We start from the raw sequence: 15,520 nt of genomic DNA, 5'->3' as shown, positions 1-15,520 counted from the left end.
AGCACACATGCTATATTGTTTATTCAAAACTTATTCAACAGAAAATGGCATGTTCAGATTTTACAATAGTGGGAAAGACTTAGTGTTCAAATGACAGAAATGAAAAGAAATAGGTGTCACGTTTTAAATATGGATTCAATGTCTTAAAATACTTGACTACTTTGATCCATGTGTAAGAAACATGTGAAAGTGAAAGTCACTCAGTCATGTCTGACTCTTTGCCACCCCATGGACTATACAGTCTAAGAAACATGTTCTGTGATCTGACAATGACCAACTGGTACAAATTTGCTAAATTTGCATCCTGATCATAATGTTAGAAATTTGTAGATGACATTGCCATTTGCTCTTTTCCCCTTGTTTTCAGACATGAGTAACAAAACTTAAAGACAGAAGAAATTCCCTGTACAAATAGGAACCTGTCATTGCATACGTTCATTCAGCAAATAGTAACTGAAGGCTTATTACATGCCAGACATTGCTCTTTGCACTATTGATGCAGCAAGGGATAAAACAACATCCCTGCCCTCATGGTGTTTACCTTCTAGCTGCAGGGGTATCCCTTATGGCTTAAGGGATGTGACTGACCTGCTTTAATGATTATTGTTCCAGGGGAGATCGAAAAGCCTTGCATCCTGGAGCTGATGGATGACGTATTGTACGAGGAGATAGAGGAGCTCCGACTGGTTCTTGGCACCCCACAAAGCAATTCTCGTTTTGGAGCTGCAGTTGGGGAACAAAATGAAACTCTGATAAGGATCCGAGATGATGCTGATAGTAAGAAGCCGTGTCTTGTGCTCAGCTGTAAATTGGGAACTGAAATCCATCTGTGTTCAAGTTTTAGGTAGCTCAGAAAATAAGCCCCTCTTCCTGACTAGGCTTTTTAAATGGTTGAGAAATAGGAAAAAGGGGACTTCCCAGGCAGTCCAGTGGTTAAGTCTCCACCTTTCAATGCAGATGGTGCAGGTTCAAACCCTATTTGGAGAATCGAGATCCCACATGCTGTGTGGTGCAGCTAAATAGATAAAAAGAACTTAAAAGAAAAAAAGATTGTTAAAAAAGAAATAGGAAAAAGACTAAGATAAATGGAGAATGCAGTAAACCATTTAAACCATAAGCTGATATTGAAGAACATCGTTTATATGTAAATGCTGAGGCCAGAGCACTCATACCTGCTTGCTCCTCCTCCTGCCTTCAGTGCAGGTAGTTCTGGAACAACAGTTTCTTCCCTCCCCTCCCGCAGTCAGTGGCCCACTCACGTAAAAATTTTTGGCACATAGAGACAGCCCAGAGCATGCGATTTCTGGGGGCTGGTTAATTTCCAAGAAAGGAGCTGGGCCATGCATGCCCAGTTTCTCCTGACACACCAGTTATACTGAATGAAGGGACAGAGCGAAGCCCAGCATATGATATGATTAAGCTCCTCTCACATGGAAAAGGGGCTTCCCAGGAGGCACCAGTGGTAAAGAACCCATCTGCCAATGCAGGCGACGTGGGTTCAGTCCCTGGGTCAGGAAGATCCCCTGAAGAAGGGCATAGCAACTCGCTCCAGTATTCTTGCCTGGAGAATCCCATAGACAGAGGTGCCTGGAGGGCTGCAGTCCACAAGGTCCCAAAGAGTTGGATATGACTGAAGCGACTTAACATGCACAAACATGGGGGGAAAAAAAACTGTCAGAAATGGAGGAAAAAGCATTCTCTTCACAAACTAATTTGCCCATGTTTCCTACTGTTTCAGAGACAATTATTAAATTTGGAGAGACCAAATTCAGCGTCAGTGAACCCAAAGAACCAGGACAGTCAGTAGTTATAAAAATTCCAGTGATTCGCCAAGGAGATACTTCAAAAGTTTCCATCGTGAGAGTTCACACCAAGGATGGCTCGGCCACTTCTGGAGAGGACTATCACCCTGTGTCGGAAGGTATGGGGGCTCTCGGGGTGTGTCAGGATGAGTTGTGCTCACACTGCGTTGGTGCTGGTGTCCTTGAGAAAAAGAAGAGAAATATCCATTTACCTGAAATACAAATGCACATACTCCTTTAAGTTAACTTCCTTCAGTAAAACAAAGTCAATGGAATTTGTTTCCAGGCATTTCCTTTTTGATTTACAGAGTATATGTCTTACGATTTAAGGAAATTTTGAGTAAAGTTGCTAGATGTTTTGAGCGTACTTTCATTTTCAACAATCTTTACCTTCATTATGGTCATTCGATATTAAATAATAACTTTCCTGAATATTCTATTACATGGAAAATGTATGTCATAGCCAAGAAGATAGTCTTTTTTAGTTTATAGAATACCAACAATCCAAAATGTCAAGCTTGAAAATTTTGTGTTAATGGAAGGCAGTGAAAAGGGGAACAGATGACCAACTATAGAGACCATGACTTCTCTGGGCTTCAGGAGCTTGTCATAAATACATTTCATCCATCTCTTTTCTTCTTCAAACTTTTGGATCATTTCACCATATACTTTTAGAAGTATAAAACAAATCCATTATTCTCTCTCTCTCTGGATCATTTACTGGCAAAATAGACATAAAATGATGTCTAAAATTAAGTTTATGAATTATTTGTAGTTAGTTGTCCTTATCCACTTTGTTTCTAGTTTTCTACCTGCCACAGCCAACAGTTTTTGGTGATCATAGACTGCAGGCATTCATCTTGGTCTGCTAACTTCAGAACAGTTTAGAAAGTGATTAGAAGTTACTATCAGTCATTAACTGAGTTAATGAGACAGTAGGAAAAAATAGCATCTTCTACAAAGTAGCATGTATTTTCTTTGTATATATGGTAAAAGTTTGATGAACTGCTATAGAGCTTCAAAGTTATCCTCATATTATTTCCCATGTAAAGAATGATAATCTATTTGAAATAAATCATGTAAAACTGAAAAGGAGAGGAAAAAACTGATCAGCTATGAAATTATAAAATCTGAAGTATTTCTAACATAAGCATGTTTCACATGAAGGAAGCATCTTCTAAATATGTACAATATGACCTTTAACAGAAAATATTTTTCTTAGAAATAAAACAGTTCTTTTTGCTAAAACAAAAACAAAATCATATGTATATAGTAAATTGACAAATTAAGTCAGAGAAAACATAAAATGTTAAATCAACCTGTGTCTCTTTTGTCCTATAAATATTAGCATGCCATTTATAAATGTTTATAATAAAGATTTAATCTTTCCTGAAACATAACATCTTTTTATGGACCAAATTGTGGTCAGTCCTTTACATTAAACAAAAAATTAAACATAGAATAAAAATTGAAATATTTTTGTATTACAAATGTCTGGGGACTTTTCTGGCAGTCCAGTGATTAAGACTTTGCCTTCCAATGCAAAGAGTGCAGGTTCAATCTCTGATCAGGGAGCTAAGATTCCACATGCCTTTTTGCCAAAAAAACCAATACATCACAGATGCAATATTATAACAAATTCAATAAAGATTTTTAAAATGTTCCACATCAAAAAAAAAAACTAAAAAAAATGACTAAACTGGCAGATAAAGACTATAAAGTGATTGAAGAAAGAGCTGTCATTTAGCACATATATGTAAGAAGACAGTAATTTAAGCATTTAAAATAAATACTTAAGTTTTTGACTTCTTAGAAACTGGGTTTGTATAATTCACAGCACTGCAGCACTCAGATGCTTATAAGGCTAAGACAAGCAATGAAAATGAGTAGATCAAGGAGGGTATGAGGGAAAGACGGAATAATGGAAATCTTCTTCAACCAGAAAGTTCATTCCCTACTGAGCAAAACTGGTATGGTCATAGCCAGATGACAGTGTGCAGTCAGAAAAGCACAAAAGATATGAAAAATCTGTATTTTCCTGTGCAATCCCCGGATATTGAAGGATTGGAAACAAGCTTTCCATTGCAACATCACCACGGGTCAGGCCAAACAAACTGGTGACCCGGAAGTGATCAGCTATTTTCACCCTCTGGAACAAGAAGCATGAGCCCTCCCGGAGTGGGAGAAATATAAGACTGATGGACTCAAATTATAGGCTAAGGCCAACGTGAGAAATGGGTGTACCAAGAAACAGAACTAATTTGAAAGATGAGTCTGGCTTACTAACACAATTTTAAAGAAAAAAATCTTTTTCATAATTGATGGAAGTAGGCAAAGAAAGATACATTAAAGACACATTTTCTTCTGTTACATTTTAAAGGACTTCTTAATTTAGAATTATAATGATCAAATACTGCAGCATCTGTTATCTTCTCAGATTGGAATGATTATGCATTATATTCTTTATTTTCTCTCCTGAACCAGTTTCTTAAAAGGCATTGTAAAGCCCACAGAGTTGTTTATCCAAGTTTGGTCAGCTGCTTATTCATGAGTTCAATAAAATCAATTAATTTTTTAATATGTTGAGAATTTTAGAATAAATGATTAAAAAGGGATTATCATGATGGGTTTAATTTTCATAACAATGAAGGAATTATTTTTAGTGAGGAGGAACAGGGTGAGAGCAAAAACACTATTAACACTTCTGTTAATAAAATTTTCTGCATTTCTAAGATTAACATCAACAACCAAAAGAAGTCTTTTTAAAATATAATTTGACATGATGTTAAGAATTGCAACCATTTTATGTCCAGCTTTTCTAGATACATACATAATGAAAATACTATTCACACTCAGTAATACCTGTGTGATCATATATTTGACACACATCCTATTGGTCTGGAAGTTCTGGGAAATGAGAGGTGAGTTTGTCTGGTTGTTCCAGTATTAGAATTATGAATTGCCTATTCCATCACTCTGCATTTTTTCAAACTGTGGATCAAAAAAATCAGTTTAGTAGCTTATGATTAGAGTTTTCTTCTGGACAAAATGGAATGGAAAAATATTAGCATGGAATGCATATAGTGATATAAAATGTATTTCTCATTGTGGGTCATTGTCAAAGGTTACCAGAAACTTCTCATATTCCTATGTAAAGGATTTAAACCTGTGATTTTGCATTTGTAGAAATTGAGTTTAAGGAGGGAGAAACCCAGCACATTGTGGAAATTGAAGTCATATTCGATGGTGTAAGAGAGATGAGAGAGGCCTTCACTGTCCACCTAAAACCTGATGAAAATATGATAGCAGAGACACAGGTAAGTAATCAGATATGGATATAAAGTCATGGCCAGCATTTTATCAGGGAAAATGCGTGTAACCATCCCAAGTATACAGATAAGTCATGGACTTTAGACTTGTATAAAGAAGATGCACATAATCTCTTTTCACCTCCTATATAAATGTTGCTTCCATTGGAAAACAAGAATGAAGAAATTCCTAAACTCCCTGGTGGTTCAATGGTTAGGGCTGTATGCCTTTACTGCCTTTACTACTGCGTTCAATCCCTGGTCAGAGAACTAAGATCCCACAAGACAAGTGACACGGCCAAAAAAATAAAAGATTCCTGTCTCTTTCTTGAAAAATCATGTTTGTAGGAAGTCTCTGAGTCCCACAGCAGGCCAGTTTACCCTTCCCATTTCAGTCAATAATGATTGAATCTGGGATTAACCTTTGTGCTTTGTAGTCTCAGCACAAAGATGAGGTTATTAGTTTCGTGCCACAACTCATTAAAACACACATTTTTAACCCATGAAACAATTTTCTAACCCTCAAAATTCCCACCTTTTCATCATAACTATTAACATGATGTCCAGAGGCTCAAAGACTCAAATGTTATGGTCCTAACAATTCTTTTCTGTTTTCATTTAATTTTATATTGTATCATCGACCAGATTTTCTTCAAGATAAACATAATTTCCATAGAATTTTGACCTTTAAACCTAAGTTTTAAAACTAAAGGATTTTTAAATCTTTATTTTATGTTGGAAAATAGTTGATAAACAATGTTGTATGAGTTCCAGGTTTCAGCAAAGTGATTCAGTTATGCATATAAGTGTATCTGTTCTTTTTCAAGTTCTTTACCCATTTAAGTTATTACAGAATATTGAGCAAAGTTCCCTGTGCTATACAGTAGGTCTTTATTGTTTATCTATTTTAAATATAGCAGTTTGTACATGTCAACCCCAAACTCCCATTCTATCGCTGCCCACCACACTTCCCCCCTAGTAACCATAAATTCATTCTCTAAATCTGTGAATCTGTTTCTGTTTTGTAAATAGGTTCATTTGTATCTTTTTTTTAAGATTTTTGCATATAAGTGACATCGTAAGATTTTTGAAACTGACCAATGTTTATATTATCTGTGCTTACATTTATTCTATTTCTTTTGTATGTTATGATTTCACTATTAGTATAAGATATTTTTCCCTTAAGTACAGGTATTTTTAATATTTTCTAATTTTTGCTACTTGGCTTTTTTTTCAAGTCATAGTTAAAATTCAAGAAGTAGGAACAGCAAATCTTTTTCATTCTTGATCACCTAAGAAATGAGTCTTTAATTTTTATGGAGCATTGTATTAACCTCTCCTGAGTAAGAGGAACAGAGATTCACTCAAATGACTTTAAGTGATCAAAGCCTCTTTTAAGAGGACACGGGTAAGTATAGCCTTAGAAACTGTGAGGTGTCATCAGATATTGGAAGATGGTTCAGAAACTAAGGCAAATTTATCAGCAAGGTGTTCTTATCACCCTACCAACAGTACATATTCACGGGACCCTCTTCTGTCTGCGGCTCAGCTTCTCCCTCTGCCTTTGTTTCACGCTGTGCTTCTGCTCATCTAAAGCTTCACTTTGCACTGCCGTCCACTTCAGCAGGATCCACAATATCACGTGACCCCTAGAATCTACCTTCTCCCAGGGTGTCTTTCAGCTTTCCTCCCACTATTAATTAATTGACTTTGTCATCATCTTCCGCTTTACAACCCCAATACTTTAAACCAAGTTAGATTTAGCGAGTATCACTACCATTTGGAGAAAAAATTACAACCACATACTTTGTGGACCACTGGCCAATAGACTGCCCTGGGCTCAGGTACCCTCCCTTGTACACGCTAAGGTCATTAGAAACAAACCACATAGGGCCTGTCACACTGCAGGGTCTCTGGGTGTGACAGTTGCTATTATATTGAAACCACGTACTTGCCAAGTATTATATTGTTCTGCACAGTAGAAGCATCAGGAGTCTCATATTTCAATAATCATGGATAACTATCTCTTCCTTCAAGGCGACCAAAGCCATTGTGTATATAGAAGAAACAAACAGCGTGGCCGATGCTACTTTTCCTTCTGTCCCTCAAGTTGTGTCCTTGCTGATGTACGATGACACTTCCAGGGCCAAAGAGAGTGCTGGGCCTGCATCTGGTTATCCTGTCGTCTGTATCACAGTGAGTAGGAAATAGAGGAAAGTTGTGAAATAGTTAAAATAGTTATGAACATTAACCAAGGTCGCATGGGCTTTGCCATGATGAGATAAAAGTGGGAAAATGCTGCAGAATTTACTCTTTGGTCTTTGGAGAGGAAAATATCACTCAAGTGAAGCTCCTGTTGTTCTCCCTTCATCCGACAAAGGTGTACTAACTGATGTGTCCATAATGTGTATCTCATATTATCTCAGCATCTGTCACTGAGAGATAAATTAGTAAGATATAAACTTTGTGCTGGAGGAATTTAAAAATAAGGAAGAGGAAAATATGTAAGAATCCGTCACTCTACCATAAGGCACGATGAGCATTATCATGATACCAACTAGGAAATAGAACAGCAGCTCCACCTGTGAGGGAAGGTTTGGGATGGTCTGATGGAGTGTCAGTAGTTTGAGTCACGTAAGGAAACATCATTCCAGAATAAAGTGGTTGCATTACAAATGGCATATTATCGTTACTTTTTTAAGTTACCGTCTCTTTGCTATAAATTGTAAGCACCTTGTGAGCAAAAATTAGGACACATTTACTTATTTTATATTGCTTTACAATGTTGGGTTAGTTTCTTCTGTACAACAAAGTGAATATATGTCTGTGTACATATATCTCCTCTCTCTAGTGCCTCCCTCCCACCTCTCTAAGTCATCACAGAGCACTGAGCTGAGCTCTCTGCACTCTACAGCAGCTTCCCACTAGCTATCTATTTTATACATGGTAGTGTCTGTACTGGGCTTCCCTGGTGGCTGAGACAGTAAAGAATTTGCCTGCAATGCAGGAGATATGGGTTTGATCCCTGGATTGGGAAGATGCCCTGGAGAAGGAAATGGAAACCCACTCCAGTATTCTTGCCTAGAGAATCCCATAGACAGAGGAGCCTGGCGGGCTACAGTCCACGGGGTCACAAAGAGTCAGACACGACTGAGCGACTAACACACGCAGTGTATGTGTGTCAATGCTACTCTCCCAATTCGTCTGACCCTTCCTTCCTCTACTTATTTTTATATCGCAATATTCCTGGTATAATGACCTATATATAATAGGTATACAGTAAGTGTGTGTTGGATTATCAAGGCAAGAAATGATTATGTGATACAAGTAATAGAAGTCTTGAAATATATAAGGAACGTGGATTTCATTTGTTGGGTAGCAGGGAGCTCTTGGGAGAAGGCAACGGCACCCCACTCCAGTACTCTTGCCTGGAAAATCCCATGGACGGAGGAGACTGGTAGTCTGCAGTCCAGGGGTCGCACAGAGTCGGACACGATTGAGCGACTTAGCAGCAGCAGCAGCAGCAGCAGGGAGCTCTTGCCCAGAAGAATGACATGAGCAGAGGGGATGTATTGAAGTGTTACCATGGCAGCAATGGTCCCCTGACTAGAAAGGCTCTGAATTAGATAGAAAGGTGATGCTGGGAATGGGAAGAAGGGACCAACTTACGAGACAGTGCACAGAAAGAATCAACCAAGTTCACTGACCCACTGGACATGGGGGACAAAATAAAAAGGGGAAAGTGAGGGAGAGAGAAAGAACAGGGGTGATCCGACAACTCTAAGGATGCAGGAGATGATGAAATGAGTGTCACTTTTACTCAAGTTATCAAGTTAAAGGTGGAAAAGCCTCCTAAGCTGTTTGAAATGCAAGATCAGAGTTCCTGAAAGCTAGCAGGGCTAGGAATAGGAATTTGAAAGTTGCGTGAATAGCATTGGTGACTTGGGGAGAAAAAAAAGGAGCACCGAAGATACTAAAGTAGAGAGAATTTAAGAGGAATAATTTCCACCTTGTTCTATCCTGTGGCCCTAACACAGTTATTTGTTTCCCATAGGCTTGCAACCCTAAATATTCAGACTACGAAAAAACAGGCTCTATTTGTGCAAGTGAGAACATCAATGATACTTTGACCCGGTACCGATGGCTGATCAGCGCCCCCGCCGGCCCCGACGGCGTGACCAGCCCCATGAGAGAAGTGGACTTTGACACCTTTTTCACTTCGTCCAAGATGATCACTTTAGACTCCATATACTTCCAGCCTGGCTCCAGAGTGCAGTGTGCAGCTCGGGCTGTGAATGCTGACGGCAGTGAAGGCTTGGAGCTGATGAGTCCTATTGTGACCATCGGCCGAGAAGAAGGTAGTACATGGCAGTTTTCACATCATGTTCGCTGGAATACCGAGGAATGTTATATATGTCTAATTTCTAGTTATTCGTTCCTCCAAATGCCCCATGTATTCTGTGATACATTGATAATTTTAAATGATAAAGTGAAAGTGTTAGTCACTCAGTTGTGTCCGACTCTTTGCAACCCTATGCACTGTAGCCCACTAGGTTCCTCTGTCCGTGGGATTTTCCAAGCAAGAATACTAGAGCGGGTTACCATTCCCTTCTCCAGGGGATCTTCCCAACCCAGGAATCGGACCCTGGTTTCCTGCACTGCAGGAGGATTCTTTACCATCTGAGCCATTGCTGCTCTTAAAATGATAGGTATTTTAAAATGATAATCTATCTTCACAAAAATAGTCATTAGAAAACAAATATATACTCATTGTGTATTTTTCAATCACTGTGCAAATGTCACAATTTTGCTGAAATATGAAAAATAAGGTAGGATTCCTGCCCTCCCAGAGTTCACACTCAGGTTGAAGATAGACACATTTTAGTCTGGCCAGGGCACAGAAATGCAAAAGTCATCGTGATGAGTTCTAATCTGAATGGATCACGAAAGGTTTCATCAAAGAGGAGATGCTTAAGCTGAATCTTGAAAACAGGAGTAGGGGAAAGGCATGAGCGATGACTCATAGACGCATGAGGAAACCTAGAGTATTCTGGGAACTGCAAGCAGAGAAATAAGGCAGCATGTGGGGGAGAGGAGGGACAATCAGATGAAGCAGATGGTACACACGGGTCGGATCTGGGCAGGGTGGCTCATGTGAAGATGTGAAGCCAGGGCACTCCCAGCTGGTTGTTGGATGAGCAAGAGCTTGCTGGGGCAGGAGGGGAAGGACAGTCCAAGAACAGAGGTATGTAAGAGTGTCTATACTTTATTATTACAAAGGAGGTAATAAGGGAAGTGCATACTGTAAGAAATCATATATAGAGAAAAAACTATATATTTTGGTCTGTTTAAGATTCTCTGATTCTAGTTTTCATTTCTAAAATGAGCACATTTTTAACTTTATTTTATTATAAATAATGTATATTTTATGACTAATTCTAGGATAATTCTAGGTTAACAATCTCATTCATTTAGTTAAGCCACAGTTACTTTTTCCCTGTTGTTTCTCAGTCATTTTTACTATGTTTGTTTATATTAAAATGATCTTGTGAATTTGACTGTAACTGATGATGAGGCAGGACTGGAGCCCAGACACAGTGGAGGTGGGAAGTAGATGTGGCTGGAGACAACAATGAAAAGACAGGAAATCCACTTTGTAAACTAACCCTCTACTCTGCAGAATTTTTAACCTAGAGTTTTAAAATAACTCTTTTTATAAGATTCTATTTCTAAAAATTCCATTTGTATACAGTTCTTCAGAAGTATGTTTGTTGCAGCAAGAAAGGTTATATGGACCATCTCCCACCCTTATATATTCAGGGTCAATATGTATTGATAAACTATGTAGCAAACATGTTCTTTTATCAGGATTAAAATATATGATTTTTAAGTTTCTTTTAAAACCAAAGCATTGTGTTGGTGCCAAAAAAAATAAATGACTTAAAATGAATCACCCTTAATTAATAAAATAGACATGCCTTATGCTAGGGCCTGATTCTGATTTTGTTGACATTCTCATAAATACCTTTTGAACTGTGGTGTTGGAGAAGACTCTTGAGAGTCTGTTGGACTGCAAGGAGATCAAACCAGTTAAACCTAAAGGAAATCAACCCTGAATACTCATTGGAAGGACTGGTGCTGAAGCTGAAGCTCCAGTACTTTGGCCACCTGATGCAAAGAGCCGACTCACTGGAAAAGAATCTGATGCTAGGAAAGATTGAGTGCAGAAGGAGAAGGGGATGACAGAGGATGAGATGGTTGGATGGCATCACCGACTCGATGGACATGAGTTTGAGTAAGCTCCAGGAGATGGTGATGGACAGGGATGCCTTGCGTGCTGCAGTCCATGGGGTTGCAAAGTGTCAGACACAACTGAGTGACTGAACAACAATAAATACCTGTATATTTCCTCTGTTTTCTCCAAACAGAAATTATATGTTGCCTAATTCTCTAATGCTATTAAAATGAAGACATTACTGTGCTCTTAAAGCAAACATTGGAGAAAGATTTTCATGTCAAAATTCTTGATAGATAGAAAATAAATTATAATTTATAATACACATACTGTAAGAAATCCCATATAGAGAGAGAACTATATATTTTGGTAGTTCTAAGATTCTCTGATTCTAGTTTTTGTCTCTAAAATGAGTATATTTTAGCTTTATTATAAATAATGGAATTTTATGACTAGTCACAAGTATTTAATTCTAGGGTAACAATCTCATTCATTTAGTTACACTACACTTACCTTCTTTATAGATAGCCCAACTCTCACATCCATACATGACTACTGGAAAAATCATAGCTTTGACATGCCAGACCTTTGACTAGTTGTACTATAAAGAAAGCTGAGTACCAAAGAATTGATGCTTTTGGACTGCAAGGAGATCCATCCTAAAGGAAATCAGACCTGAATATTCATTGGAAGGACTGATGCTGAAGCTGAAACTCCAATACTTTGGCCACCTGATACGAAGAACTGACTCACTGAAAAAAAACCCTGATGCTGGCAAAGATTGAAGGCAGGAGAAGGGGATGACAGAGGATGAGATGGTTTGATGGCATCACCAACTCGATGGACACGAGTCTGAGCAAACTCTGAGGGTTGGTGATGGACAGGGAAGCCTGACGTGCCGCCGTTCATGGGGTCGCAGAGTCGGACACAACTGAGCAACTGAACTGACACTTACTTTTCTCCCGTTGGTTTTCAGTCATTGTTACTGTATCTGTTTATATTAAAATGATCTTGTGAATATGACCATTACTGATGATATGCAGCACATGTTAAATCACGTTGAACAATAACTATTTTTTCTCAAACTTTAGAAGATACTCCCAGTCTTAAGAAGTAGCCACTGTCTGCTGGAATTACTTCTCACACCATGGTCTTTTGATTCCTCATAGTATCTACTCTCAGCAATGCCTTGGTCCACAGAGAATTTTAAAGTATATAGAAAAAAATAGTTCCTATTAAAAATGTATATATTTTAGGTGTCAACCATTATCTTCTTTTAACATAAGTGTCTTCATTATGCTTTAGGTCTTTGCCAGCCCCGAGTGCCAGGGATAGTGGGAGCAGAGCCCTTCTCAGCTAAACTGCGCTACACGGGCCCCAAGGACTCAGAGTACACAAACCTCATCAAGCTCACCGTCACGATGCCCCACATAGACGGTAGGTGACTTGGGTAAGCAAAGCCGTGGAGATAGTTTGGGCTTCTCTTTACCTGGTTTGTTTTACTAAATACAGGCAGAGCCCATTTCATTGCGCTTCACAGATACTGCGGTTTTTATAAGTTGAAGGTGGCAGCCCTGCTTCCAGCAATCTGTTGGCATCATTTTCCCAACAGCATCTGCTTGCCTCACATCTCTGTGCCACGTTTTGGTAATTCTCTCAATATTTCAAACCCTCCGCCAGCAAAAAGATTTTGATTCACTGAAGGCTCGGGTGATGGTTAGCATTTTTCAACAATAAAATATTTTTCAGTGACGGTGGGTCCATTGTGTTTTAGACATGATACTATTATTACACACTTTACAGTATAGTTGTACTGGGAAACAAAAAAAAATCGTGGAACTCACTTCATTTTGATATTCACCTTATTGCAGTGATCTAGAACCAAACCTGCGGTATCTCTGAGGTCTGCTTGTTTTCTGAATAACCAAGTGTACAATAAATGCTCAGTTTACAGCTTAAGTTTCAAGTCTTGCTTCTTTTGACTGTTTTTTGCTATCTGTCTGCCCAGTTTTATTTTTTCTGGCTATTCCAGTGTTTAAAATTACGTAAATGTCATACATGTCACAACACAATGAAACAAAGCTTTGGTTGATGTGCTATCTTTTATGAAGTGGCATAGTGTGCCTTCAAAACTCTTAAACTTGGACTTACATTAAAGCACATGATATCTCAGTCCCTGCCTTCAACATCTATTTGCTTTTTCATAGCAAGAATCTCACAAATCTCTGCCAATATTTATTGCAACAACTAAGACATTTCTTAGGCATTAAAATAAGATAAAAATGCCCCTAACAATAATTTTGTGTTCATTTTCTCTGGATACGGAAGTGCGGCCAGAATTTCTGAGTCAGTAACTTTATCCACACTTTAGGAACATTTCCCCATGTACAGAAGACATTTTCACATTCTGTTCCTCTTAATTCACTTTATATCTGAAGTATATAAACATTAATTCTATTACTTGGTACGTTAGTTATAGTTTAAGTAGCTAATGGCAATATTAGGCAATATTATATATATACATATATGTGTATATATATACATATATGCTGCTGCTGCTGCTAAGTCACTTGAGTCATGTCCGACTCTGTGCGACCCCACAGACAGCAGCCCACCAGGCTCCTCTGTCCCTGGGATTCTGCAGGCAAGAAACCCACTGGAGTGGGTTGCCATTGCCTTCTCCAATGCATGAACGTGAAAAGTGAAAGTGAAGTCACTCAGTCGTGTCCGACTCTTAGCGACCCCACGGACTGTAGTCCACCAGGCTCTTCCACCCATGGGATTGGAGCCTGGCAGGCTACAGTCCATGGCATTGAAAAGGAGTCAGACACGACTTAGAGACTTAACAACAACAAATATATACATATGTATATGTATAAGGTAGAATTTATATATAAGGTAGAATTTACCTGCCTCATAAAAAAGGACATCATTTGGCCTTGTCTGCTTGTTGCATACCCAAATTTGTGCTATATGGACAGGAATCTGCCCCTCCTTATTTCCTAATGTAATGTTGGGTCCATGTTTGACCACCCTACCTTTAGACCCATGTGAGCTCTCACCACGTGAGAGGTGTGACGCAGACTTGCAGAGAGCGGAGGAGACCATCAGGGAAGGGCAGACCTATAACAGTCCTTCCTAATAGAAAGACTGGTCCCTCATGCATCTCCTAGAGCCTGACTTAGCATTTTCAAAGACAGTCAGTGTTCATAGCTCTACAGAAGCTGACGAGTCCTTTTGTGGGGCCAGCATTTTGCTCTGGGAGAACCTAAGATGGAGAGGTAGAAAAGAGTCCAGGAGAAAACCTGTTTCATAGCCCTTTTTGCTGCATTGCTTACCCCAAGGTTCAACAAACTAGATCCCATGGGCTGAATCTAACCTGCTGCCTGTTTTTGTGTGGTCTGAAAGCTAAGAATGCTTTTTACATTTTTAAATGTTTGGAAGAAAACAAAAGAACATTTCGTGATACATGAAAATTATTTAAAATTATAATCCCTAATAAAGTCTTCTTGCACACAGTTATGTGAATTCCTTTGCAAACCATTTTATGGCAATCTTGGCTCTGAAATGGCAACTCTAAACAGTTGCAGCAGATCCTTATGGCTCACAAATCCTGAAATAGTTACAATTTGGGTCTTTATAGAAGAAGTTGGGCAATTCTATCCAATACTGTATGGTGGTAGTTTTCAAAATTTTTGGTCTGAGGGCACACTCAAAATTATTTATAGCCACAAAGACCTTTCATTTTTGGAGGTTATAGCCTTAAATATTAACTGTATTTAAAATTAAGATTGAACAATTGTTAAATACTTATTCATTAATGTTAAAAAATAGCAAGAAATCAGTTACATGTTAACATGAAAAATATACTTTTAATAAAAAGAACTATACTTTATAAAGCAAAACAAAAGAATGGCATTGTTTCACAGTTTTAAAAATATCTTTAGTGTCTGGATTAATAAAAGACAGCTGGATTCTTATATCTACTTCTACATTCAATCTATTATGATATATGATTTAGTTTCGATTGGAAAAATCCGTTGTACACTGCTGAGAAAATAAGCATGGAGAAGTCAAATAATACCTTAGAGTCATGAAAAGAGCACTGGTGTTAAACATTTCCTGAAAAATTCTCAGGATCCTTAGGGTTCCTAAATACCACTTTAATAATCACT

The 15,520-nt window shown here is 38.4% G+C and overlaps 1 protein-coding gene across 1 annotated transcript in view; it reads left to right on the top strand.

The window, feature by feature from the left end:
* The window catches only part of FREM2 (FRAS1 related extracellular matrix 2), a 168,143-nt gene that overhangs the window by 127,350 nt on the left and 25,273 nt on the right, over positions 1 to 15,520 (top strand). The window contains exons 12-17 of the mRNA XM_040266717.1: positions 613 to 777; positions 1,739 to 1,921; positions 4,989 to 5,119; positions 7,148 to 7,306; positions 9,165 to 9,468; positions 12,651 to 12,782. Of these exons, the coding sequence (XP_040122651.1) occupies positions 613 to 777; positions 1,739 to 1,921; positions 4,989 to 5,119; positions 7,148 to 7,306; positions 9,165 to 9,468; positions 12,651 to 12,782 (1,074 nt within the window). The remainder of the gene's footprint in view (positions 1 to 612; positions 778 to 1,738; positions 1,922 to 4,988; positions 5,120 to 7,147; positions 7,307 to 9,164; positions 9,469 to 12,650; positions 12,783 to 15,520) is intronic.

The sequence above is a fragment of the Oryx dammah genome, unplaced genomic scaffold (assembly GCF_014754425.2).
Source record: "Oryx dammah isolate SB20612 unplaced genomic scaffold, SCBI_Odam_1.1 HiC_scaffold_24, whole genome shotgun sequence".
In the NCBI taxonomy this organism is placed as follows: domain Eukaryota; kingdom Metazoa; phylum Chordata; class Mammalia; order Artiodactyla; family Bovidae; genus Oryx; species Oryx dammah.
Note: the sequence above shows the minus strand (reverse complement) of the source record. Positions and strands in the feature narration are given on the sequence as shown.